The sequence below is a fragment of the Diceros bicornis genome, chromosome 18, assembly GCF_020826845.1.
Source record: "Diceros bicornis minor isolate mBicDic1 chromosome 18, mDicBic1.mat.cur, whole genome shotgun sequence".
NCBI lineage: Eukaryota > Metazoa > Chordata > Mammalia > Perissodactyla > Rhinocerotidae > Diceros > Diceros bicornis.
Genome location: NC_080757.1, coordinates 43,368,859 through 43,396,729, shown reverse-complemented (window position 1 = coordinate 43,396,729; position 27,871 = coordinate 43,368,859). Strand labels below are relative to the sequence as shown.

At 50.1% G+C, this 27,871-nt stretch overlaps 1 protein-coding gene across 1 annotated transcript; it reads left to right on the top strand.

Annotated features, from left to right (window-relative positions):
- Positions 1–10,182: 10,182 nt before the first annotated feature.
- On the top strand, positions 10,183–27,026 carry KIF18B (kinesin family member 18B). Its single transcript, XM_058561209.1, has 16 exons — positions 10,183–11,315; positions 15,463–15,789; positions 16,444–16,601; positions 16,949–17,053; positions 17,255–17,365; positions 17,445–17,642; positions 17,776–17,952; positions 18,672–18,746; positions 18,914–19,014; positions 19,438–19,615; positions 19,974–20,101; positions 23,305–23,510; positions 23,950–24,472; positions 25,395–25,484; positions 25,977–26,077; positions 26,292–27,026. Exons 2-16 carry the CDS (start codon positions 15,471–15,473, stop codon positions 26,396–26,398), a joined length of 2,577 nt encoding a protein of 858 aa, XP_058417192.1. The 5' UTR covers positions 10,183–11,315; positions 15,463–15,470; the 3' UTR covers positions 26,399–27,026.
- Positions 27,027–27,871: the final 845 nt, after the last annotated feature.

Below are 27,871 nucleotides of genomic sequence, written 5' to 3'. Positions count from 1 at the left end.
GCTGGAATGAGAGTTTCCTTGGGAAGAGTGATTAGAGTAGATGGCACTCCCCCCCGCCCCCCAGTGCCACCCACAGTCCCTGTCATTCTTTAATAGCCACATTGGCTGGAATTACCCAGCCACCACACCTGGGGGGCTCCCCACCTCTCCCCAGACACCACAGGGACTAGTCTAGGACCTTGGCTACAATAAGAAGCATGTTAATCATTTCTGTAGGGAGTGCCTGGCTGGCTGGCTGGCTTTCTTTTCTTTCTGGTGATAGGATGATCCTCATGTCGTTTTGAGAGCTGGGCCTAAAATCTCCGTTTTGCAGATGGGGAAATCATAGTCTGAAGAAAATTTGTGACTTGCCCGTGGTCATGCGGCAAGTTTGTGGCACAACTGGGACTGGGCTGAAGCCAAGGACTTTTCCTTTGCAGGGCACAAGGGGTGTCCTGCAGTGCCAGCTACCAGCTATTCCTCAGGCAGCATCCCAGCTGTGAGGAACCTGTTGGGAAAGTGTCTCCCCCTCAGACAGGGGCTCCCCAAGGGCAAAGCCTGTTTTTTTCCTCAGACTTGGGACACCTGAGGGCAAGACCTGTGTCTCCCCCATCAGACTGTGGGTCCTCAAAGATGGTGTCTTCTCCTCAGACTGTCAGCTCCCTGAGGGCAAGGTGTGTATGTCCACTGAGACTGGGGACTGGGAAGTTTCCTAGATGAAGAGGCTGTGGCTCTCCTGTCAGTGGCTCTGAGGGTAGACACTGTGTTTTTTCTGTTAAACTAGGGCTTTCTGAGACCAGATCCTGGGACTGGGGGTTCCTTGAAGGAGAGTCTGTCTCCTTATCAAACTGGGGGCTCTCTGAGAGCAGGGACTGTGTCTCTCCTCCTCCTCAGTCAGGGGCTTTTCTGGCCCAGGAACATTCCAGAGGGCAGAACTGGCTGCATTGTGGAAAGAAGGCTGGGCAGGCAGAATGGCGGTCCCACTCTGGAGGAAGGAAGGAAGAAGCCTGCCCAGGCGGCCTCCCCTTTAGAAAGATGTGTGATTAATTAACAAATAATGTCTCTGGTAGGGGAGTGTGAGGACGGAGGTACCCCTGGAACTCACCCACACAAGGAATGGGCAGGCCATCCTGTGCCCAGGCAGCTGCCAGCCCTAAGGACTGGCAGCTGCCCCGGTTTCTGGGGTCATAGGGACCGGAGGGGGCAGCAGGAGCCCACCACTGGGGGCTGCCCTAATTGGATGACTTTGCAGGAAGGCCAGGCAGGTGTGCTCAGCTCTCTGCTTCAGCTCGCTACAAACACATCTGCCATGGTGAGGTCTAGGGGTTAATTGCGTCCCGCCTCACTCCTGGTAACCGATATTTCATTTACTGCTCGGAGGGGGAGCTGCCCGGAGAATCAATCCCGGACAAGCATCCAGGAGATAGGGGAGCTGCAGGGGCATGGGAGCTGGTTCCCGGAGGATCTCTGAGCACCAGAGGAGGAGGCAGGAGGCAAGGACTCAGAGAAGGCGGCCAATTGCTTCAGGCAACTCTGGGCCTTGCTGCGTTCTGCTGACCCTGACACCAGCTCCAGGACCCCCAAGGGCTGGGAGAAAATCCCAGGGTCGAGAGGCTGCACTACCCCAGCTAGCTGGGCTGTTTCCCCTATCTAGGTTCCTTCTGCACTTATTTATCTGGATGCCCCCATAAGCTGTAGCAGGTTAGATGCTGTTAATAAGGTTATTTTCACAAGCGATGAAGGTATATTTGAACAGCGGAACTGGAGGTGTGAGCTCCTCGCTCCCTTCCAGGTAACAAACTTTAAAATCCTACAAATGAGGTGATAATAAAGTAGAAGTGAAAAGTCTACATATGTTTGGAACTGGGAGAGGATGGAAGGGTTACTGAGAGGTGGCAGCTGGGGGCTGGAGGGAAAAGGGACCAGAGGGCTACCCACCCCCACGCTTTCCACACTCTCCCACTTGCCCCATCCACCAAAATTGAGAATCAAAGCCATAGAATGGGCAACTCCCATTACACAGCTAGACAAACTGAGACCCAGAGAGGAACCCCAGGTTGCTCAGGTTGGTTCAGGGCAGAGCTAGAATGAGAGACAGCAGGACCCAGTGACATGCAGCAAGAGGAGCCAGAAGCACTGGGCTCAAGTCCTGGCCATTCTCAGTGTTTCAGGAAAAGACATGTTGCCTCTCTGAGCCTCAGTTTCTCCATCTATAAAACGGTGCTGGGTAATAAAAATATCTACTTGAAGGGCTATTGTGAGGCAGTGGGTGAGAACCTATTTTGTAAGTTATGAAGCAAAATGCAAATGCATCGTTATTACAACCCAAGTCTCCTGAGCTCCATGATTTAGAATTCTTTTGGCTGCACTACAATGCCTGGGGTGATGATCATTATTATGGAAGAACATGAAGACACTGGGGTTGTTCTCCCACCCTGGAAACCCCAAAGTGAGCGTGGGGCACTGAGGGAGGGGTTGGTTTGGGGCACCCGGAATGTGCAGCTAAGTATTGGGAGTGGACTGACCTGAGTCCTCCGGTCTCCAGTGTGGATTCCCCCACCCTTCTGCTCCATGGCCTGCAGTTTGGGGTGAGAGCCCAGGGATACCCCCAAGGCCCTGGCCCACCCATCTGTTCCTGACTCTACTTGCTCTGCTTGTTTCAACTTTACTGAATACCTCCAATGGGCCAGGCCCTAGCTTGGTGTTGAGGATCCAGAGACAGATAAGAAACCACCCAGAGCTTCAAGATACCCGCAGGGATATGCAGATACATCCAGGACACGGTACGGTTAGAGGAGCAGGGGGGCTTCCCAAGCTGTGAACAGGGGCTACCTCTGAGGGAGCTGGACTAAGTAGAGGCTTAGTTTTTTACTTATATAATGTTTGGAAAGGTTTTACAACAAGCGTCCCTCCAAAATCTGAGCCCCCACCCCGCCAAGTTGTTGCTGAAGCTGTCTTTTTGGGAATGGGGTAGGGGCTAGAACCCAGGCAGCTGGGGATTTTCTCTTCTCTTGTCCAAGGTCTTGGGGAATACTGGAGCTGGAGGAATAAAATGTACTCTCATCTCTGTATCAACAGCTAAGTTATAACAGTAGTTTATGCGCCATGCACTATTCTAAGCATTTTGCACAGATCCACTCATTAAACCTCACAATGATCCCACAACGTAGTTACTATTCTCACACCCATCTTTTGAATGAGAAACTGAGGCACAGAGAGGTGAATTAACTTGCCCAAGATCACATGGCTATTCTTTCTGGGAACCACCCTCTTGACTGGCCATTCCCTGGAGGAGGGGAAGTGTTGACTCTCGCTCTGTCCCAGCCAGAGCAGTCTTTCCTTCCCTAAGTCCCCAGGCACCCCTCCTACAATGCCTGCTACCCAGGCAGCTTGTGCAGGGGTGGGGCTCCTGCCTTTTCCCAGATAGTGAAGGGCAAATTCGAGGGTTTCCTCCTAGGCCCCCAGGGCACAGGCCCCTTTGCTTCCTGAGTGAGGAGCCCCAGCCAGGACTAGGACAGCTGCCTAGGCCAGTAGAGTTACAGACTCTCCCGGCCTGCCAGAGCCAGGGATGGGTCTGCTAGGCCCTGGGGTACTTCAGCTGCCTGCAGAACACCTACTCATTATTCAAAGCCAGGTCCATTGCCTGCTCTTCGATGAAGCCTTCTTGGACTTCCCCAGCAGTCACCTGCTGGTCTCCAAGGCCATACTGAGAGCATCTTCCAAGTATGACAATGGCTCACTCAGTACCTAACACTGTGCCTGCCGCGTAATAACCATTGTACCATAATGGAATCTGTTATAAACATCTCTCCTCTTCTTGAACTTCCACCCCCTGCGACAGATGCTGTGATGCACTGCCTAGGTCTCCTTCAGGACAAAGGATCTGTTCCCCAGCGGCTCGGAGTGCTGCCAGCAGATGGCTCTCGGCTACCCGCCCCCCTCCGGGGATTGCCTCTGCCCATGTGAGCTGCCTTGCCCAATACCCTGTCCCCTTCTCAGGGTAGCCTGCTTTCAATGACTGATCAACATGGGGGTTAAAGGCCCAGCCCCCTCACAAAGCCTTTAAACTCAGGGCAACTCTGAAGAATCTTCCCAGCTTCAGAGCTTCCAGCTCAACTTCTCCCTCTGCCCAACCTTGCTTCCTTCCCTTCTCTTCCACAGATGTTAATTCCAAGAGCACTCCCCAGTAAACTTCCTGCACCTTGATGTCTGTCTCAGAGTCTGCTCCATGGAGTACCCAACCTGTGACACCTACCCTCGGTCTCACTCATTTACTGATTCCTTCAGCCAATTTTATCGAGTACCTATGATGTGTCAGGCCCAGCAGCAAAGGCAGGAGATGGAGCGTGAAGCTAACTATCCAATGGATGATCACATCTCCTACCACCCAGAGAAGTTAGAAGTCACAAGAGGGAGACTCCATTGACTTTCACCATAAAATCCACAAACTTCCCTGCATCTGCGCCCCTCTTCTCCTCCTTTTTGTCTCCAAGGAAGAGCAGTTCCCCCTTTCAGGGCCCAGCTTGCTGCTGTGCTCTGCATCCTGTGCCCTCCCACCAGGGTGACCCATCTGTCCTTGTTTGCCCAGGACTGTCCAGGTTTTAAAACTGAAAGTTCCACGTTCTGTTAAACCCCTCAGTCTCAACTAGGTAAACTGGGATGGTTGCTCACTGTACCTCACACCTTCTTGGGGACTTCACTTAATTGATAATCATACCTCTCTATTAATCTTCAGCTACTCACTCTGAATCAGTCCTTCCTGTCATCATTTAAATCTTTCTTATCCTTAAAAACCCTCCCTTGACCCCACATCCCTCTCCAGACTCTACGTCCTTTCTCCGCTCCCCTTGACAGCCAGATGCCTTAAAAGAGTTGTCACTATTTTCTCGCCTCCCACTCTGATCTGGCTGCTGCCACTCCTCAGAAACTGCTCCTGCCAAGGCCACCTATGACTTTCTTGTTGCTAAACCAACTAGACACTTTTCCGTCTTCATTGTGGTTGGCCTCTGCGCTAGGCCAGACCTTGAAGTCTGGCCTGAGTTTAAGGGCGGCGAGAATGACGTCTTGAACTTTGTCCAAAGACCTTTTATAATTGTCTATATCTGTAGCAACTAATGCCACACCTAGGTGCAAAGGAGGTGCAGTGATAAGGGTGCAGGTGAGAGGACATGGCTCCCCTCTGCCTCCTGTGAGCTCCCAGGGTGGGTGGTGTTGCTAGTTGCTGATAGTGAGATGTCCACAGACGTCACAAGAGCGTAGATCCTTTCACACTCTCAGCCATATCAGCCCAGAAACATCTTCTGCCACATACAAAGCAAAGATTCTGCACCCAGCCCTCACGTCTGGGTTCTAGGCTTTGAAATTCTTGTGAAGCCAGTGCCAGGCCAATCTCGCCTTATCAGCATCTGTGGTGTAGGGCCCAAAGGTTTTTCATTTGTGTCCACTAAGGTGAGCCTGGCCATGCCCTACCAAGGCTGCTCAGCATTGTGGGCTCAGTTGACTCTCTCACCCGCAAAATTCTTTTCCTTTTGCCTCTGAGATCCATGGAACAGCTCCCTTTGCCAAACTAGCTCCACTCCTCCTTCAGACCTCAGCTTGCGTGTCACTTCCTCCTGCCGTCCCAGCATTTTCCCATTATAGCTTGTATCTCATGTCATTGTTAGTACTTGTTTAGTTGTCTAATTTCTCCATAGACTGCAAGCTCCATGAGAGTAGGAGGTGGGTGTTTATCACTCACCACCCTGTCTTCTGAGCCCACTTGTCTCATATTAGTAAATACTTGTTGAATGAATGAATAGAACATTCATTACTATTTCATTGGATATCAGCAAGGGGTTTTACCTACATTATTTCTAATCTTTCTAACAAGCTAAGTAGTATTTTATCCTCTATTTTATAACTCACAGAAACTGAGGCCCTGAGAGGCTAAACGACTTGCGCAAAATTATCAAGCAGGTAAGTGTCCCCTTCTCACTGCCCAGAGCAGGGTTGGCCTCTGCCTCTTGGCTCACCCTGGCTCACCTCATCTTCTCCAGCTAATCGTCCAAACTAGAATGAGACAGGACAAGACATGGCTTATAGGACACAAGAAGAACCTGTTCCCCTGGTGGCTCCTGGGGACCCTAAGCCCTCAACCACACCCTAAAGCTCTGTCTCACATTCCTGTGAGAGAGGAGGGGACTCCAAGCTGGAAGCCATTCTTTAATAGTCTTATTTCTCTTGGGTAGCTCAGATGGCAAGAATACCCTGGTTTTCTTGTAGCTTTACAATGGCAGCAGCTTTGCATAGTTTTCTTTCTTTCTTTCTTTCTTTTTTTTTTGCTGAGGAAGATTCTCCCTAACATCCACCACCAATCTTCCTCCTTTTATTTGCTTGAGGAAAATTAACCCTGAGCTAACACCTGTGCCAATATTCCTCTATTTCATGTGTGGGTCACCGCCTCAGCATGGCTGAGGAGCGGTGTAGGTCAGCGCCCAGGATCTGAACCTGTGAACCCAGGCTGCTGAAGCGGAGCACATCGAACTTAACCGCTACGCCACTGGGCTGGCCCCTCATAGTTTTCTCACTTTATTCTCACTAAACCAGCAGTGTTGTCCCATTGTATGGAGGGCCGGTAGATTAAAGAAGAGCTTGGGACAAATCAGCCAGGTATTAAATAGTGACCATACTATTTAATACTAATTATTATCTACTATCTTGGCGGCAGGTCCACCGAGGGAATTTTGCCTCCTACTTTCTTGCATGCCTCAGACCCGCTCACAGTCCCAGTGTGGGGACAGATCAGGTTAATCAAAGTGGTGAGCAACTGGCTCCTGGCAGCCGTTACCTGTTTCATCCTAATTAGGTTCATAGAAAGCTATGCCCATACATATGCTGGGGATTTGGAGGGCTTTCACATCCACGCTCCCCTAGGTGTAGGAAGGGCAGGATATTTGCCCCATTTTATAGATGAGGAAACTGACAGAGAGCAGAAGAGACTTCCGCAGTCCCAGCACTAATTAGTGATTCAGCCACTAGTGACTGGAATCAGGCCTCCTGATTCCAGCGCAAGGCTTTCTCTTCCACCCACTCAACCTCTGGTGTTGGGGAACAGCATGAGGTTGGTCCACCAGAATCCAAGTAGAGGGCGGCTGTTGGAGGATGAAGACAGCGCTGCCCAGCGGTGCCCTGAGGGGCCGATCTTCATATTCAACAATCAGTCCATGATACTCCTGACTGTCAAAGCCAAGAGGGTGGAATTGCCATTCTCTGCCTCTGCCGGCTTTTCCACATCAAAGCTGCTCTCGCAATTCATTCCTGGGATGGTCGCAGAGCGAGAAGAGACCCCGGTCAGTGGCTAAAAATCCCTTCTTGGATAAGCGGGTGCCGACTTAGACAACAGAAAAAGCAGGTTTGAAAACGTGTTTGATGTCTGGTTGCTGCAACTGGTGATGAACCCAGTCCCAGGGACGACACGGACGGGCCATGGCACCGCCGAACCTCAACTCCATACTGATTTCTGCCAGTCTGGTCCTGGACGTCCAGCCTCGGAGACACTGCCTCAAAACCTTCAGCAAGCAGGAAGGGAAAGTGCGCAAGCGCACTGTCGGCAGCTCCCGCCACCTTGGAGCTGTACTTTGTTACTTAGGAAACAGCCAATCAGCGACCCGGGCGATGACCAATGGGAAGCGCGGATGAGCCGACCCGGCTAATTTGAACGCGCGGCGCAAGGCGGAGGTTGACGCGGGTGGGGGAGGGTGTGGGGCGCGCTGTCCTGTGGTGGGGGGCTCCGGTCTGTGGCGGAGGGACCCGGCAGCGAGCAGGCGACACTAGCGGCGGGGAACCGACGAAGGGTAAGCGCTGGTCCACGGCAGAGCCGGCCCCGCGGGCTCCTGCGCTCAGGTCTCTGACGAGCGGACCCAGTTGCTCAGGGCGGAAGCCCGAGCCTGGCCTCTTTCGTGCCAGACACGCAGATGCAGCATGGAGACCGAGCAGGTTCTGGGTGGTCCCCTCTGAACAGGGTGAGGGCCAGTGCAAGGAGCAGGGTGCTTCCTTCCACATCTGCGCGGGAGATTGGCACCCCTCTGCTCATTTGCACAGGACCTAGACTGGGTCCGCACATCTGCACCGGGCCCGGCCCTCTGTACATCCGCTCTCTGAAAGGTCCTCTTGCTCGTGTGTAAGGAAGAATTGGGTCCTCCTGCACAGTAGAACTGGAGACTGAGACCTCCTGCACATCTGTGTGGAGTAGCTAAGACCTTCTCTGCACGTCTATACAGAACCTATAGCAGAGCTGTGCCAGCGTCCGTAACTTAGTTACTAGGGCACTTAGTAAATACTTGATTGAATAAAGGAAGGAATGAAAGAACATCTGTATGACAGAAAACCAGGCCTTCTGCTCCTAGGATGCCTCTCCTCTTAGCTTTGACCCTTTAAGGTACTGAAGTGATGTGGAAAAGATAAAGCCTGGGCTGTGCCAAGGGAAATGGGATTTTACGGCAGACGTTGGTTCTGGCATCATGGGAAAATGCTGTATGTCATATCAATTCTAATAATAATGGCTAACATTTATCGAGCACTTACCAGATCTGAATTAACTCATTTAATTCTCACAACAACCCTGTGAAGTAGATACTAATATTATTTACATTTCATAGGTTGGGAAACACAGAGAGGTTAAGCCTAGCTCAGGGGAAAACATCTACCAAATTTTTCTGAATGAGCTTCTCCTCAATGTTATACTGCTCTCTCCACTCTCTATTTTATTTCCTCTCCCATCACCGCATCCCATGCATCAACAACTGCCAACGTATCCGATCCTTTCTGCCTGTTTCATGAGTGAATTCTCCCACCCTCAGAGAGATATTTTAAGGTGTCTCAACCTGTTGGTCTTTGTATTATCCAACCCAACTCCATTTATAGCTTTTTTTTTTTTTTGGTGAGGAGATCAGCCCTGTGCTAACATCTGCCAATCCCCCTCTTTTTTTGCTGAGGAAGACTGGCCCTGGGCTAACATCCGTGCCCATCTTCCTCCACTTTATACGGGATGCCGCCACAGCATGGCTTGCCAAGCAGTGCATCCGTGCGCGCCCGGGATCTGAACCAGCGAACCCTGGGCCGCTGCAGCGGAGTGCGTGCACTTAACCTCTTGTGCCACCGGGCCGGCCCCTATAGCTTTTTTAAAAAAAGTATACAAATATTGTATTTTTACAGGCATTTATAAAAGTTGTCTCTATCTGGCCACAAAGTAAATCTAAACAATTATCAGAGTACAAACCATATTCTCTTTCCACAAGCAATTAAGTTAAAAATACAAAAGAAAAAGAAATTAAAACAAACCCACATTTGGATATTAAAAAAAACACCACGTAACTTAGTCAAATAGGATATCATAATTGTAGTTAAAAGATAATTATTATGAGAGTGATAATACTACTTATAAAATTTGTGGGATGCAGTTAAAGCAATACTTGGACGGTAATTTTTAGTCTTAAATGCTTACATTAGAACTTGTTTTTTAAGCTGAAAGTTAGTGAGGCAGATATCCAACTTTAGTAAGATAGAACAGAACAACAGAATAAATGTGTAGAAAATAAAAGAAAGAGTTAAGAGCAGAAATTAATGAAACAGAATTTTACTATATAAGAGAGAGGATTAACTTAGCCAAAAGCTGTATCATTGAAAAGACTACTAAAAAAGCCAAACCTCTGGCAATATTAAGAAATAAGGAAAAGAAACACAGAAAAATGACCCTGGGAATGAAAATAGGGACATAACTTACGTTACTGAGAGATTAAAAGGCAGAGACTTCAATGGAATACCCTTTTTAACAATGCTTTTGGACAATTTTCTAGGAAAAAACAACTTACCAAAATTAACTCAAGAAGTTATGGAAATTTTGAACAGACCTAGGACTGTTGAGGACATTGAATTCATTTAAAGTTTACCTTCACACACATCAAAAAACCCCACCAAACTTCGCCAGAAATTTATAGGCAATTGGAAGAAATTATTCCTAATCTTATACAAACTCTCCCTAAAAAAAAAAAAAAAAAAAAAATTTCCAGTCTGTTTTGTGATACCAAAAATGAGACAAAGAAAATTACAAGCCAATCTCTTTTGTAAATGTAGTTTTAAAAATCTTGGATTGGGCCGGCCCCGCGGCTTAGTGGTTAAGTGCACACGCTCCGCTGCTGGCGGCCCAGGTTCGGATCCCGGGCGCGCACGACACGACGCTTCTCCAGCCATGCTGAGGCCGCGTCCCACACACAGCAACTAGAAGGATGTGCTGCTATGACATACAACTATCTACTGGGGCTTTGGGGGAAAAAAATAAATAAATAAAAATTATAAAAAAATAATAAAAATCTTGGATAAAATATTAGCAATCAGAAGCCAGCAATGTATAAAAAAAATACATTATGACCAAGTTGGTTTTATCCTAGGAGTATGAGAATAGTTTAACATTATAAAATCTATTAATTCAATCTACACATTTACAGATTAAAGGATAAAACATATCCCATTAGACACAGAAATAGAATTCAATAAAATTCAATATCCAGTCATGATTTTTAAAAAATTTGGTAAACTAGAAATAGTCGTAAATTTCCTTAAACCAACAAAGAGTGAAATAATAGGGGCATTCTCTATAAAATTGGGAAAGAGACAAGATTGCTCAGTGTTGCTGCTTCTGTTCAATGTTGTACCGGAGGTCCTAGCCAGAACTGTAAGACAAGAAAAATGATAAGATTAGAAAGGAATAAACAAAAGTATCATCAGTTACAGCTTTATGATTGTCTATTTTAAAAAGAAAAACACACAGCTCCTTCCTCTGCAGATGACCCATAGAAAGGACCAGTGGTCCCTGGCTGTTGCTCTGTGGGTGCTAAGGTGAGGGAAGTAGGAGCTGCAAAACCCAGCTGCAGGGCAGGAGAGCCTGGGATGAAGAGTCATGCCTCTGTGACAGTCAGAGCAAGGTCATGTTTGGCCTTGCTACTTACCATCCATGTCACAAGTTCCGTCTTGAGCCTCAGTTTCCTTCGTAGAGTAGGGATGGAACAATTGTATCAATAACCACGTAATGAGATTGTGAAAGTTAAATGTCACCATTTGTAAAGCACTTAGCATAGTGCCTGATACATAGTAAGCCCTCAACAAATGTTAGCTATAATAGTAATTAGTGTTAGACTTTTGGATTCAGACTCCGCTCTTGTCTGGCCTTTATTCATTCATAGGACAAATCGTGTTCAGCATCTCCTGCATGCTGGGTGTGGTGCCCAGGCATCTGGAGTGCACAGACTATATCAGAAGAGGGTCCTGCTTTTCTGGAGCTTAAGGACAAGAAACTTGAGTGTGTGAGTTGTGAAGGGGCAATTAAGGGGACTACAGCAACCCCTGTACAAATACAACATCCAAGGGCTAGGCCCCTTCCCTGCCTTCCCGGTTCCCAATGTCTGCAGGCAGATCCCCTCAAGTCCTCAGAAATTCTTCCCCAGGGGCTTCTAAGGAGCTTGGGCTTGTTTGGCCTGTCCCTATGAGGGTGGGCAGAGGAGGCCATCCTGAAAACAACTGAATCTTGGCTTCTCAGCCTCAGCTCTGCAGCGAACTAGCCTCTGGGTTTTAATGAGCTGCCCTGGGTTAGAAGCAGGACGTGACTGTAGCTGGCTCAGAACCCTGAAGATCTTATTAAAGAATCATCTCCCTTGTACTTTGGGCTGAAATGCTCTTTCCAACTGAGGATCAAAGCAAACTTGACAAACGTTCTCTCATTAATCTCCCCATCCCCCTGGGGTGGGAACAGATCAGTAGCTGTTCTCTCTGGCTCTCAGAGAGGGAAGCTGATGTGACATCGATGTGGTGTGGCTGGTGGAAAGACCTCCCCACCAGTCAGATGCAGAGCAGGGACCAGGACCCAGGCATCCTAGCTGTGGCTATGCCGTGTCACCCGCCCCCCACCCGGCGCCCCCAGAACTGCCTCAGGAAGAAGGAAAACATCTCATTAGGCAAACAGTCTGCCTCACTGGCCCTCAGGAGGCGGAGAGGAGAGAACTGTAAAGGTTATGCGCACTCCGCTGACAGTGCCCTTTTTAATTTCCTGCTTAGAATGTTAGGCTGCTCTGTGGCTCCTCCTCAGCTACAACCCTCCCCTTGGGGAGCTGGCACTGCCATTAAGTCAGCTGACGTAGACCCAGACTGTGGGGCCAGGCACCCTCTGCTTTCACTTTCCTGGGTACAAGAGTGGCATTCCCTGGGGGCGGGAATGGGAGGGTGAGAGGAACTCTCTCTGAGTGTTGAAAATTAGGTACAGTCCATAAGTCTGAAAGTGTTTGCAGCACACATAATGCTAGTTACATAAAAGGGATTGTGATTATTATACAAACATAAGGGACTGTTACAACAATGTGAACACGAAAGCACAATCTATAATCTCATTATAAGGCAGTATACAGGCTCTGCAGTCAGACAGCCTGGGTTGGACCCAGGCCCTGTCACTTACTAGCACTGGAATCTTGGGCAAGTTGCTTAACCCTCTCTGTCTCAGTTTTCGCACTGAAAATGAGTATAGTGATAGTATCTGTCTTGTGGGATTGCGATGGAGATGAAAGGAGATGATACACATAAGGTGCTTAAAACAGTCCCTGACATAGTGAGCACTTAGCTTTTATGTTTATTCTTATGACAGTCTGATTGCTGTGACAGGAACAGAATTATACACATGTAAAAAGATTATTATTGTTGATATCTTTCCCTTGTTTCATGTGCAGAAGAAGTGAAGAAGTTTGGGAGTGAGGGGACAGGAGTTTGAAATCTGCTCAATTCTGCCTCATTCTCAAAGGAAAAGATGAGTTGTTTGCTGGAGTATTATGTAGAAATCCCACTTTTCTTTGCTGAATGACCTTGGTAATTTGACCTGTCAGCAGGACCTGGTCTTTCCTGGGGAAGCATTCGTCTATTCAAGTCCCCGAGGACAGCCCCTGTCCCCTACCCCTGTTAATATATCCCTAGAGTTGGGCTGAACTTTTCCAGGATATCTGTGACTCCTGCATTCCAGAAATTCCATCTCTATCCTTGGTAGGCTGGCTTGAAGGAGAAATGAAAAACCAAGGAGAAATGTCTGAGGGGAATACAAGAGAGAATAGGCAAAAAGTGTTTGGAATTATGACTAGGTCAACATTAGGAAATGTGTCCATGTCACTCTACATTAACAGATTAAAGGAGACACTGTGATCATCTCAGCCAGTGCCAAAAAAGCATGTGATAAAATTTAAGACTCATTCCTAAGGGGCAGTGAAGGGTGGGGAATTAAATGTAGAAGAGCTAAAAATAGAAAGTAACTGTCATTATTTGCAAACTATATCATCATTTAATTGAAAAACCTAAGAGAATCAATGACAATCTATCAGAACTAATAAGGGAGTTCAGCAATGTGGCCAGATACAAGATCTGCATACAGAAATCAGCAGCTTTCCCATATTCTGGCAAAAATGAACTAGAAAATGTAATTTTAAGAAGAGCCTATTCATAGTATAACAAAGACTACAATAACTTGTAATAAACCTATCAAGAAATATACAAAACCCATGTGAGAAAAACTGTAAAATTTTACTGAAGATTGTAAAGTTGTGAATAATGAAAAGAGATGCTATGTTCCTAGAGGGAAGACTTGATATTGTAAAGATGCCAATTCTCCTTATATTAGTCTATAAATTCAAAATAATCCCAATTAAAATCTTAGCAGGATTTTTCATAGAACTTCATAAGCTGATTCTAAAATCATAAGCGAGACAAGATGCCTAAGTATAGCCAAGAAAAGGAACAAGGAGGTGATATATTATAGAACCACAGTAATTACAACAGTGAGTTACTGGAAAAGGAATAGACTGTCAGTAGAACAGAATGGAGATCCAGAAACAGATTCATGTTTCTACGAGAATTGAGTTATGTTAAATTTGGCATTTCAAATTGGTAGAGAAAGAATGCACTATTTAATAAATGATCTTGAGATAATTGCTTACCATTTGGAAAGAAAAGATGTTTAGAAATCTCCTTACATCATTCATACAAAAAAATAAATTTCATCTGGATAAAGACCTAAATGTAAGAAAGAAAAAGTATTAGGCAGAAATGTAAGAAAAGTGTTTATTACCTTGGGGAAGGAAGGTAAAATATGTCCTCTTAAATATGACATAAAAACCATAAAAGAAAAGATTGACACATTTGACCATTTAAAAATTGAAAACTTTACTGTGGCCAGGGTAGGATTTTTTCTAAGAATGCATGGTTGGTTTGATACCCAGGAATAATATCAAATGTTTTACCATCAAGAGAATAAAGGAGTAAAAAATGTATAAACATATCAAGAGATGCTGAAAGAGCATTAGATAAAATTCTAGACATTCCTAATAACAACTCTAAGTAAAATAAAAACAAGAAATTACTAATATGATAAGGACCATTTGTCCAAAACTAATTTCTAAATAGTGAAGCACTAAAGCCATTTCCTTTAAAATCAAGAACAAGACAGGCATGCCAATTATCATCATTATTATTCAACATTGTTTTGGAAGTTCTAGAGATTGCAATAGATGAGATATAAAATATTTAGTGTAAATATGGAGAAAAAAGGCAAAAAGTTATTTTCCTTTCTGATATATAATTGTATACTCAGAAAACCCAATAAGCCCTAATAAAAAACAATTGGAATTAATAAGAGAGTTTGAGGGTGCTGATTATAAGGCAAATATATAAAAATCAATCATGTTTCTCCATACTAGCAATTACCACTTGGGAATGGAGATGGGGAAAGGTGTTCCATTCATAAGAGCAATTAAGTCCATAAAGTACTGGGGAATTATATCAAAAGGACAATTACAGAACCTATCTGAAGAGATAGAAAACTATAAAATCTTATTGAGGGATGTAAAAAATATCTGAACAAATAGAAAGGCAATAGCCATATTCTTGCATGAAAAGGTTTAATATAAAATAAATATGTAAATTTAATACAATTCCAATTGTAATCCCAAAAGGGTTTTTTGTATGTTTTGGAGGGATGTTCTGGGTTGGGAATGGAATTGATAAAATTTTCTTGAAGTCAAATAGAACAATAAATGCCTGAAAATAGCCAAGAAAATCATGAAAAAGAGTAGTGTGGGGAGTGGGTTCTTGCCTTACTGAATAAAAAGCATATTGTAAAGGGATGGAACGGAAACAGTGTGGTATCAGCACAGGGGTAGACAGATTAGTGGAACATAATAGAAAGCCCTGTAATAGGCCTCTGAAAAAGTATAGTCATTTGGATATGACAAAGGTGGTATTTCAAGTGAGAAAGAGGCATTTATTAATAATTGGTGCTGGCACCAATATTCTTATTCTCTTGAGGTATAAAATGAAGATCAGCTGTTGGAGGGGTGGGAGGAGGCCCTCAAATGCTAGGCTGAGGGGGCACCCGGTCAGGTCTGGGGTCTGATTGGTCCTCATCTCCATCGTGTCTCTGCCTAGGTGTTGCCATGGTGATGGCAGTGGAGGACAGTGTGGTGCAGGTGGTTGTGCGGGTGCGGCCCCCCACCCCGAGGGAGCTGGAGAGCCAGCGGCGGCCTGTGGTTCAGGTGGTGGACGAGCGGGTGCTGGTGTTCGACCCTGAGGAGCCCGATGGGGGCTTCCTTGGCCTGAAATGGGGCAGTACCCATGACGGCCCCAAGAAGAAAGGCAAAGACCTGATGTTTGTCTTTGACCGGGTCTTTGGTGAGGCGGCCACCCAACAGGACGTGTTCCAGCACACCACCCACAGCATCCTGGACAGCTTCCTCCAGGGCTACAACTGCTCAGGTGAGAACCTGGACAGCGAGGAGGACGAGCCCTGGTTGGCAGAGGCCTTGCCTCCCTGCCTCCTTCTAAGGGTTTCACGTGTCTTCTGATGTGCCCCCACCTCCCTCGCCCTCAGCTGGGCACTTGCTGAGGAGGGCTCTGGCCCTTGCATTCTCTGTGGGTCCCGCATTCATTCTTCTCCTGTGTGTGAGGCACTCTTCTGGGCCCTGGGGTACAGTAGCAGATCAGCCAGACACGGTTCCTGTCCTCTTAATGCTTACAGTCTAGAGGGGGGAGAAGACATTAATCACAAAGTCACACCCACAAGTGTGTGGCTGAACCGAGGTAGGTGATGTGAGGGGAAGAACTGTGGGCCTTCAAGAGAGGAAGCCACCTAGACTGGAGAAGTCTCTCCTGAAGAGAGGATAAGCCCCCACTGCAGTGCAGACCCCTTTGCCCTTGAATCCACAGGCCTATAGGGGAGCCAGGTCATACACAAGGAGAACATGGGGGATACAAGTGGATAGGAGAGGGGGAACTGTACACATGGAAAGCAAAGGAAAGGGGCCTGGGGAGGAGGGGAGGGCTGAGCCAGGTGGACATGCACTGGGGGAGCCCCTAGAGAAGGCAGATCTGGCCCTGCCCCCACCCTCCTCCCTACTCTGTCCTCTGTAGTGTTTGCCTATGGGGCCACCGGGGCCGGGAAGACACACACCATGCTGGGAAGAGAGGGGGACCCTGGCATCATGTACCTGACCACCATGGAACTGTACAGGCGGCTTGAGGCCCGCCAGGAGGAGAAGCGGTTCGAGGTGCTCATCAGCTACCAGGAGGTAGGGCTGTTCCCTCCCCAGGACTGGGCGGCCCCATCCCTCACCCTCACAACCAGCTGAAGAGGGAGTGGAGTGGAGTGAGCAGATGGGGGAGAGCATGGTAGGAAGCGGGCAGATGGGGGCCCTGTGAGAGCCCCAAGGGCAGATACAGCTCAGTGAGAGACTGCCTGCGAACTAAGCCTGCCCGTCCTGCTCTTCTCCTCTAACATCATGCTGCAAAGTGCCATTTGTGGCGTGTGTCTCGTCATGCTTCCCCTGCCCAGAGACTCGGCCCTCCCCCAGCCTCCAGGGGAGCTTTCCTGACGGGCCCTCTCGCTCGGGTCTCTCCCTTCTTCCTTTCTCCTCAGGTGTACAATGAGCAGATCCACGACCTCCTGGAGCCCAAGGGTCCCCTTGCCATCCGTGAGGACCCCGACAAGGGGGTGGTGGTGCCAGGACTTTCCTTCCACCAGGTGCGGGATTCGGCTCAGGTGGCACGAGCAGCCCTGTTGGTCCTCTGGGGTTCCCTCACCAGGCAGTTTGAGGTTGCCCTGGATTGTGTGGTGGTGGCAGTAGCAAGGGGGTGACATGGGTTCTGGAGAGCAGCCCTCCTGTTAGGGGAAAAGTCCTAGTTGGGGAGACCACAGCCCCCTCCCTGGGCATCTCTTCCATAGCCAGCCTCAGCTGAGCAGCTGCTGGAGATGCTGACCAGGGGGAACCAAAACCGCGCGCAGCACCCCACTGACGCCAACGCTACTTCCTCCCGCTCCCACGCCATCTTCCAGGTGAGAGGGGTCACGGGTCAGAGCCCGAAGCTGGGGCCCCTGATGCCCAGCGCCCCCTCACCCCTGCCATCTGCCCCAGATCTTTGTGAAGCAGCAGGACCGGGTTCCAGGTCTGACCCAGGCCCTTCGGGTGGCCAAGATGAGCCTGATTGACCTGGCTGGTTCGGAGCGGGCGTCCAGCACCCAGGCGAAGGGGGAGCGGCTGCGGGAGGGCGCCAACATCAACCGCTCTCTGCTGGCCCTCATCAATGTCCTCAACGCCCTGGCTGATGCAAAGGTAAAGCTGCACAGACCCAGGGGCCTCCCCAGAACGCCTGAGGGCCTGAAGCCAAGGGTCCCTCCCTCCAGCCCTGGGCCTAAGGCTGCTGGGGCCCAGCCGCCTCACCCCACGCCCTCCTGCTGTCCCCCAGGGCCGCAAGTCTCACGTGCCCTACCGGGACAGCAAACTGACCCGCCTGCTCAAGGATTCCATCGGCGGCAACTGCCGCACAGTGATGATCGCTGCCGTCAGCCCCTCCAGCCTGGCCTACGAGGACACTTACAACACCCTCAAGTATGCCGACCGGGCCAAGGAGATCAAACTCTCGGTGCGTGCCGGCCGGGACCGGCCAGTCTGGTGTGGGGGAGCCCTCAGGCTGGGAGGAGGGAGGGACGGGACCCACACAGCTTCCTCCGGTACCTGGAGCAAGTATTCCCCCAAGGCAGAGGAAAGAAGTTCGCTAGCCTCTGACTTCAGGGAAATTCTTTGTGATAGAAGCGACACAGTCCCCATTCTTAGGAAGACTCTGGCTAGGGGAGAGGCAGGACAGTCTCCAAGACTTGAAAAAAGAGTAAAATGTCACAGCACTGGGATGACCAAGGCAGAATCATCTCAAGAGGGAGGCAACAGGAACAGGTGGCCCGGTGTCAGCCAGTGATCTTCTTCAGTCTTGTTTTTAGCAGCAGTACCACATTTTCAGCAGAGGGACACAAACACTGATATATAACACAGATAAAAGCAGACTTGCTCTGGTTTTTCCTGCCGCCTCCAGGGAGCCCTGGTGCTCCTGGAGCTGCTGCTGAGAAGCCCCTGGCCTGGTGAGAGCATATTCGTCATGGAGTTAGGGGTCTTGGGTTCAAAAGTATCCCCTGCCTCTTGCTGTGGCCTCAAGCAAGCCGCTGACCTTCCCTGGTCAGTTTCCCCAGTGGGGAGGGTGAGTCCCGGGAATGTGAGTGAGGCGTCCAGCACGGTGCCTGGCTGTTGGAAGTGGTTGCTAAAAGCTGCTTTAATGAACAAACAAATCTCTCCCCTGTGCCCCCACCTCAGCTGAAGACCAACGTGATCAGCCTAGATTGTCACATCAGCCAGTACGCCACCATCTGCCAGCAGCTCCAGGCTGAGGTGAGGAGCTCGCCTGGGGAGCTTGGCCAGGAGGCCAGGAGGGCACACAGGCGCAGGGGCAGGAGAGCAAGAGACAAGGGCGCTGAGGTGTGGCCGGGGCTCTATGCCCACCCATCGCCTCCTGTGCTCACCTGGGACTCTGAGGGGCTGGGCTGCTTTGGTTCCAGGTGGCCGCCCTGAGGGAGAAGCTCCGAGTGTATGAGGCGGGAGCCCAGGCCCCAAAACAGGACCTCCCACAGTCCCCCAAGTCGGGCCCTCCACAACCACCGTGAGTTCTGCTGCCCATACTTGCCCCCGTCCTTCAGCTTGGCAGGGAAAGCCCCCCTTTCTCCAGCTCCTGGAGGGTTAGGACTCCTTGCTTCTGTTCTGACACCTAGGGCTAGGGGTTCCCACCCGATGCCCAGCACACTGATTGCTCTGTGTCAGATGAGTAAATGACAACCCAGTTCATATAAGCAGCATCTACTATTCAAAAGAAGGTGCAGTTAAGGGGTGGGTGTCATTGTTTCCTACACCAGGAAATGCCTGACTCCTTCTCCCACCCTCAGCTACTGCCCACTTGTTACCCAAGCCTCCATCCCTTACAGGCTCTATGCCACCTGGTGCCAAAGAGATCCTGCCCCCTCCCTGCTCTCCCCACCTGCCCCTGTTCCCGCCTCTCAAACCCTCATTTCCCCCTTGGTGTTCCCAGCTCCACCTCACCATCCCACCCTCCCAGCCAGCCCTGCACCCCAGAGCTCCACCCAGGGTCTGCAGTCCTTCAGGAAGAGAGCCTGAGGACAGAGGCCCAGCTGGAGACGGTCGTGAAAGGGAACTCTTCAGACTGGGAGCAGCCCCCAGAAGACAAGGACAAAGGCCCAGCCAAGGAGGTAAGACTTGGAGCTTGTGGAACATAGAAAGAAATGTCTCACCCCAACTGATGGAGTCCCTTCAGTCCTGGGTTCTCTACCTGGATGTCTTACATCTTAGTCATTAGGAGGCTCTCAGATCCTGTACAGAAAGGAAAACTATTCTGTCAGATCCTGTGTGTCTGGAAGTGAGGAGCATGTGTGTTACCAAAAGAGGAGCAGAGAGGGAGGAGGGAGACTGGGAGAGAAAGCCTCTACCAGGACCCGATCAATCCAGGAACTGTCATTCCCACTCTTGGAGGAGGGAAAGATTTTAGAGCTGCTTACTCAGGGCGGAAGGCCATCCTGCGCCCTCCATCTGTGATTCCCTTCCTCTTAGGTTCCCAGCCAGGTGCCAGAGCAGAACCTCAGACACCCACAGCCAGGGTCCCCTGGCCTGACCCTGCAGCCTAAGCCTGACGTGGGCCATCTCTCACCACAGAACCTGAGCAGGGACCATTCTAAGCAGTAGGTGTCTTCTTGCTCTTCTCTGGGGTCCAAGAAGGGAGGTGATGGGTTCCAGCCCCTGGGGTGGGAGTTGGTGTCAAGTACATCACAAAAGTTCTGCTTCTGCTCTAGTTAGGAGGCAAGTCTTTTTTTCACCAATGTTGTCCCTTATCTGCTTTCAACAACTTGATATTATCACCTACTCTGTTTACTTATCATCTCTATTTATTCCTCCACGTAGCTGGCAGCCCGACAGGAGGGAAGCCAAACACAAGATTCCATCCAGACAGCTGGCAGGCACCGAGTTAGGGCAGGGCTGCCTGGGCTAGCACTTTGCTTTCCAGTCTGAGGGCCAAGCTGCCTGTCCTCCTTAAGGAGGGAACTGAGCAGCCAAGAGAGGTTGGGCGGCAGGTTGAGGAAAGGCCAACCTTCCTGAGTCAGGTGTTCAGCGTGTGTCTTCATCAGCAGACTGACTGTGGCTATTTCTTTTCAGAATTAAATACCAACCACCACCCAAAGCCAAAGAGAAATGGATTTTGGACCATTCTTTCTGTACTTAATAGAGAGGTGCTGCTAGTATTTTTTTTCCTCGGCCCCAGGAACATAAATCCCCTGCCACTTAGCTTTGCTGCTGCCAACCCCTCTCCTCCCTCCGCAGCATGCTTCACGATAGGCAGTGTATTTAAAGCTTCTGGACAGAAGGGCCTGTTTAATTTTATTTCTTGTTGGGGAGTGTCTGTTCCAGAGTCAGCAAAAATGCTGCAGCCTGAATAATCAGCAGCTCATTATCTGTCTCCTGCTGCTGACTCCTGGGGGCCCTGGAGTGGTAGGGATGCACTGGCAGGATGTCCCCTTGGCCCCCAGGGCTCCCACTGATGACTCAGGGTCTCTCTGCCTGGTGTCACCGTTGCAAGCAAAGAGGACACCAGGGTTCTCATTTCTTTTTTTTTTTTTTCTATAAAACCAAATTGGGGTGAGTTTATTATGAGCCAACCTTTGATGACCATATAGCCCGGGAGAATCCTTTCACAAAGAAATGGAGCACTCCAAAGAAGTGGGGTGTACAGAGTGGTTATATACCATCAAAGAGCATGTACCACATGTGATTGCAATGTCCCTTTTACAATAGCCATGACATTGACCTGTTGGCACCTTGATTGATGGACACTGTGGGTATCAGGTGTGCTGTCTCCATGGGCGTGGCTGTTGTCTCAAGTTGGGTTGTCACAGGATGAGCGCAGCAATCAAATCCTAGCCTTTAGATGCAATACTTAAGCGGGCAGCTTAGACAGAGGAACGAGTTGCTCATTTCTGAGTTTCTCCCATGTATACATGTTATTAAACTTGGTATTATTTTCTCCTGCTAACCTGTCTTTTTAATTATTTGGCCAGCCATAAGAACCTTAAGGAAAAGGGCAGAGGAGGATTCTCCCTCTCTCCCGACAGTTTTGGCGCCCAATGTGGGGCCACACTGGCTGGCAAGTTGCCTTCTCTCTGGGTTCTCATTTCTGCTTTGCCTCTGGTTTTGTGGTCTCTGGCAAGTTGCTTCAACTTTGGCTATGATTTGGTGATCATAGTCCTTATTCTCCCTACTTCTTAGAGCTAATAATAGATACTAATAAAATGTGACAGAAGACCCCATGTATCAGGGGCTGTAGAAGATTCTAGATCATCTCCATACTTGGAAACACCCTAACAACGAGATGATCGAAAATAATTTCTCTTTGGCTGTAGACTTTAGAATCTTAGACCACCAGGGCACTGAGTAGATCTTAGATTTTCCAGTTCAGTGGTTTTTCAGAATTTTTTTAGCTGCAAAGTCCTTTCTTCAAATGAAATCTGATGCTGAAGTCTAATTTGTAGAACAGATAAAGCAGAGCTGCTCCATTTATAATGTCCTCTGATGGGTTTCTTGAAACCTAATTTGACAACCCCTGATATAGAGCAACTCCTCATTTGTCTGATGGGGTACTGAGACATTTGCCCAGGGCCACACTGTGAGAGGGATGGGGCGAGACCTGGGTCTTCTGACCTCCAGGCCAATGCATTTCTCCCCAAACACCCACTCTTCCCAGTAGTCTAATCTTATCATGTATGGCTCAGGCAGATATAGAATGAGTTTCTGCTGTGTCGTTTTTAATTTATATCCTGCCTTTGAAAAAGGCCGGAGGCTGCTTTATAAAATGAGTTGGGGTTTCCTGAGTACACACTGAGGGCAGAGGAGGGGCTCGTAGGTGTCCAGGCAGGTAGTGCTACTTAAGGATAAATTATTGGCCATGAATAATTCCCACTGAGATAATTGTGTTTATTCTTTTATCATAGGTGTGCCTTACAGAAGGAAAATTTGTTTTATTAGAATCTAAATTTACAACATCAATAATCTCATTACTCTCATAATTTCCTTTAAATCACCCCTCAGTGCATGTGAAGGATGCGCTGATTCACACACAGTCTTTCAGGATCCCAACCATTAAATAGAAAGCGCAGACTGAATGCATTTTTGAGGGTCTCCTCAGAACCAAGATCAACACAGGCTATCTTATTTCTTCTCCTCTTTTCCTAACAAGGTAGATGGTATTAATTCCATTTTCCAGGAAACGATAGTTAGCTAGCCTTATAGTGCTTAGTATGTGCTAGGTACTCTTTAAACACTTTGTGTATAAAACAACTCATTTCATCTTGCCAACAACCCTACGAGGTGGGTGCATTTGTCATCCCCATTTTAAGGATGTGGAGGCTGATGGTAAGCAATGATCCAAGATCAGTCGGCTGGAAAATGTGGGAGCCAGGATTTGAACTGGCAGTCTGACTTGAGCCTGGCTCTTGACTTCTACCTTTCATTGCCCCTCTGGTAAATGAAATTACGCAAGATCACAGCCCTAGCAGGTAGCCGAGCTGAGAGGTAACTCAGACCTTCTGAATCCAAGGCCACTTAGTGCCCTGTGCCTATTTCCCAGGTCACTGTCTTTGTCAGGGGGCGTGGTTAGTGGGTGAAGCCTCCTACCATTACCTGTGGCCATCTCCGCCAGCCTTGGACTTGAGCAAGGGTGTGGCAGAGCAAGAGCCATGGCTGGGAGGGTGGTGAGGCCAGCCAGCCAGCCTGGGGCAGGGCAGGAGGGAGCCGGGGGCCAGCCCACGTGGGCTGGGGCCAGGGGCAAGGCAGAGAGGACCCTGGCCGGGACCGGTCTGAGTAGGGGGGGGGAATCCCCTTCCCTCTGTTCCAGGTTGGCCCTGAAGGTGCTGTGCCTGGCCCAGCGGCAGTACTCCCTGCTCCGAGCGGCCAACCTCCTGACCCCTGACATGATTGCTGAGTTTGAGGCCCTGCAGCAGCTGGTGCAAGAGGAAAAATCTGAACCCAGAACAGAGGCCTCGGGGAGTCCCGGCCCAGCCAAGGGGGCACCTCCAGCTCAGGAGCTGTGTTCAGAGTCAAGTGAGTCTCACCCTTGCTCTGCCTCTGCCTATCGGTACCATCTCCAGGGCCCAGCTGGTGCAGTAGGAAAAAACTGAGCCCGGAACAGAGGCCTCAGGGACTCCCAGCCCAGCCAGGGGGGCACCTCCAGCTCAGGAGCTGTGTTCAGAGTCAAGTGAGTCTCACCCTTGCTCTGCCTCTGCCTATCGGTGCCATCTCCAGGGCCCAGCTGGTGCTGAGGCGTGGCCAGGGCCTCAGGTGCTGGGTTATGCTGTGGTAGGAGGCTAGACCACTGGGATCATAGACTTCTGTACACAGAGAGGCCCAAGGAGTCTTGGCAGACCTGAGGAGTTAGGGGATCCTGCATGTCTCCAGTGCCTCTCTTCCCAAATTCTAGAAATTCTCCTTCCTTCTGGCCAGTCCCTGATCTCCCCTCAACACCCTCCTTCTCTGTGCTCAGAGTCTCCAGGATACTCTGGACCCGTAACCCGGACCATGGCAAGGCAACTGAGTGGCCTCATGCACACTCTGGGGGTCCCACCTGGGCCTGACTGCACCCCAGCCAAGGCATCCTGGCGGACCACAGAGAAGAGGAGGAGACCGAGCCCCTCGGAGCCAGACAGCCCCCTGGACCCGAAACCAGGGACCAAGCGCCAGCGCCAGTCCTTCCTGCCCTGCCTGAGGAAGGCATCCTTGCCAGAGGCTCGGCCTTCATCCGGGCCCACCACCCCCAAAGCGGAAAGAGCCTCCTCCCCCTGCGACTCCCCTCGCTTCTGCCCAGCCACAGTCATCAAAAGCCGGGTGCCCCTGGGCCCTTCTGCCCTGCAGAACTGCTCCACCCCTCTGGCCCTGCCCACTCGGGACCTCAATGCCACCTTTGATCTCTCTGAGGAGCCTCCCTCAAAGCTGGGTTTCCCTGAGTGTGTTGGCTGGGAGAATGTCCCCAAGGAGTTGAACAGGATGGATCAGCCCTTCATCCCCAGGTGGGTCTCCCTTCTGCCTCCCTCCCAGCAGGGGGTCAGGAGTCAGTGAGAGACAGAGGTGCCAGCCGGGGCATTCACGTCTCTTTCCCTTTGGTCTGACCAGTGGTGCTCCCCAGGCCCCAGAGGGCAGAATATACAGTTCCCATGGAGGCGGTGCTTCTCTCAGCAGCCCTGCCTTGTCTGTCTGAACTTCAAGGGCGCCAGCTCTGCTGGTTTGTGGCATGCCTATGAGTAGCTGACGGGACCCCCTTGGGGAGGGTCAGCAGGGAGCAGGAACTTACGAGGTGAGCCAGTCCTCTATTCCTCTGCATCAAGTGGGCCTCTTGGCCTGGTCTAGTTCTGTACCCCACTGAGAAATACCTGTTTTTGCCACTTCCACCCCCAGATTTTACCCTCCAGCCCAGTGTCTGGAACTGGGAAGGGGATCCCCTGAAAAGTTTATTCAGCATTTTTCAGTGAGAAGATGAAGCTCTCACCCTTGCCTTCTGCTCACATGGCAGGGTAGGGGAACAGCGACCAGCCCAGGACAGTCCAAGGGCAAGAACAAGTAGCAGACTGACTGCACTCGTGAGGCCAAGGGTGGCAGGATGCCCACTGCACCCCCTGCCCCTCCTGCAGCCCGAACCACCTCTCAGTAACAAGCGCAGAGCCGGGCAGGTGGAAGGGTGAAATTGTTTGAACTCCAGTTCCCCGGACACACCAGGAACTGACATCTGAATGTTCTCCCGGAACAGGCCTGTCAGTCAGCTGTCAGCCCAGGCCGAGTGAGGCAGGGAGAGGAGCCCACCTCTTGGTAGGAGGAAACCTCAGAGGTCATCTCCAACCTCCCAGCCCCCCAAGCTGGGGGCTGGAGGGAGGAGGCCTGACTCCCTTTTCTGGTTCCCTCCTGATCTGCCCCCCATCACCTTTCTCCCTTCCCCAGTGGACCCATGCCTCTGTTCACCACGAAAGGCCCCAAGCCAACATCTTCCTTCCCTGGGACCTCAGCCCGCAAGAAGAGGCGCGTTGTGAGGTGAGGTTGGGGAGGTGTGGGGAGAGAGAGTGCTTTCACCAGGGCAGTGGACACTTGGGCCAACTATAAGCCCCGGCTGTGTCTCTGCACCCCGTGCAGCCAGCGGTGGAGGTCTTGTGAGCAGGGCCCGCATCTGGTTCTCTGAGGTCCCCTTGGCCCTTGCTATTGCAGGATTTCACTAGAGGTGATGGGGATCTCACTTCTTTAGTTAAAGGCCACAGGCCCCCTCTCTATGAGAGAGACGTTCAGTGTTCACTGTTTAATCCAGGGAATGGACTACCCACCCCCTCACCTCTACTTCCCTCTCACACAGCCCACTAAGCTCCCCTTCCCCCCACTGCCTCTCCTGCCCTCACATCTGGCCTTGGAAGCTCTTGTTGGTGCTCAGCCGACCCCTGCTCTCAAAGCTTGTTGTTTAGCTCTCCCCCCCCACCCCGCTGTGGTCCAGAGGCATGGCTGTGACCTTCCCACCTTCCCTCTTCTCTCCCTCAGTTCCTCAGTCTCCTGCTCACTAGGAGTCGCCCGGCGCCGCAGCCGCATCGCCCGTCTGCCCGGCAGCACCTTGAGGCCAGTGGGGCGCCTTGCAATCCCAGGTGACTGGCATTGGGGACAGGGATGTTCTGGGCCACGGTGGCAGATGAAGACAGGAAGTAGGAGGGGACAGGATAGGGCAAGACCCAGGTGAGAGGAGTGCCTGGGGTACTTCCAAGCATCTCAGGGACCCTGATGAGAGCAGTGAGAGAAGGAAACAGTGGGTCAGAGCCTCACTTTTCTCTTTCCTCCCTGCCTCCCCCCGTCTGGCTGCAGATCCCCCCTCCAGTCCCCGCTGCCCTGGCAACCAGATGAGCCAGAAGGAACTGATGGGGTTTGGGGGAGCATTGTCAGCTGGGAGCAGCATCACCAAAGTGTCCTGACCGCCGATCCCTCTCAGACCCTGGAGCCACCTGCACCAGGAGCCCTGATGGCCTCCCTCAGCTCGGAGCAATTAATGCCAACACCCTCTTCCTTTATTAACACTCCTCCCCCAGCCATTCATTCTGCTACTCACCCTCGTTCTTAATCTCATGATACTCAGCTTATCAGCGTGTATAGTCATTAGTGGGTGTTAACATGTTGCTATTTTAAAGGGTGCTGCCATCATTCCCCTCCAGTTTATAATGCCCTCCATGCAGGCAGGTGGCTTTTGGGGGCTTTGTCCTGTTCCCAGTCTCACACAGGGCTCTGTGCAATGACAGCCACTGCGCAGGGGAGGAGGGAGCCCCAGCCCCAGGCCACAGTCCTGGCGATAATGCAGACGATGGTGGCGCCTCGATTTCCAAGTGAAGACAGCTTTATTGTTTTTACCCTGTTGTAAACAGGACACCTGGGTGTAAAAAGAAGTGCAAAGAAGAAAGGGAAGTTCAGCCTTAATGCTACCACCTATAAGAGCTGTTAATACTTGCGTTTATATCCTCTGATCCTTTATTTCTGCATATTTACATATATATGTACATGTAGATATAGATATATTTTTTTATTGTAATGATTAATGAACCATCTCCATCCTTGGTGTACCTCCATCCTAGGTAGGATAGTAACACCTTCCCTCTCTCACTTTCCCACTCTTCAAGACCTCAAGAAACTTCTGAGTATGGAAAACATTCCTGCTCTGCCTCCTCCTGCAGCGTTAGGTCTGGGCCTCGGGGTGAGCCCTGCTCCTGACTCTGCAGCCCCATCCTCCACTAAGGGCCTCTGCTCCTCAACATTGAAGAAGCTGTTACACCTGGAGGCCTGTTCCATCCTCCTACAGCTTGGGCATGGGTTGCTGGGAGTCCTGCCATCAAGAAGAGCGTTATACTGGTCCCCATGTCTTAGGTGAGGCTCCAGGCTAAGCCCCAACCAGCTTGAACCCAGTGTGAGCTTCCTCCCACCGGCTCCAAAAGGCTCACTCTCCACCCCATTTGTGGCTTTCCTCTCCATTCGTTTGGATTGTGACAGTTCCACACAAATTTACCTCTGTCTCTCCAGGAAGATATGGCTGGCTGAATGAATGAATAGTGCAAACAAAATTACAGGAGTCTGTGTTTAACTTTCTTCTGAAAACAAACATGTTAAAGGTATTTAGCAGATTGTGAGTAGTCTGTAAATAATGCTGCTAATTTCAGATGAGTCCCCGCTGTTCTGGGGGAGCAGCCTCCCCCTCTGCCTGGTGAGCCCCTCCCTGCTCAGTTTCAACTCCTTTTTGGAGGAGTGAAGAGGAGAATGCAAAGAGGAGCATCGTGTTCCTACCAGCTGCAGGCTTCTCACAAAACTCCACAACCTTATAAGGTATAATGAGGAAATAGACTCAAAAAGGTTAACAAAACGTGCCTGGAGTCAGGCAGCAAGTGGCAGAATGAGGATTCAGA

What these genes read in the sequence shown, in the direction of transcription:
- KIF18B (XM_058561209.1), top strand. Translation starts at nt 15,471, where the DNA reads ATGGTGATGGCAGTGGAGGACAGTGTGGTGCAGGTGGTTGTGCGGGTG. An exon ending in TGCTCATCAGCTACCAGGAG is followed by an intron (nt 16,602 to 16,948) that starts GTAGGGCTGTTC and finishes CTTTCTCCTCAG; the next exon opens with GTGTACAATGAGCAGATCCA. An exon ending in GCTCCCACGCCATCTTCCAG is followed by an intron (nt 17,366 to 17,444) that starts GTGAGAGGGGTC and finishes CATCTGCCCCAG; the next exon opens with ATCTTTGTGAAGCAGCAGGA.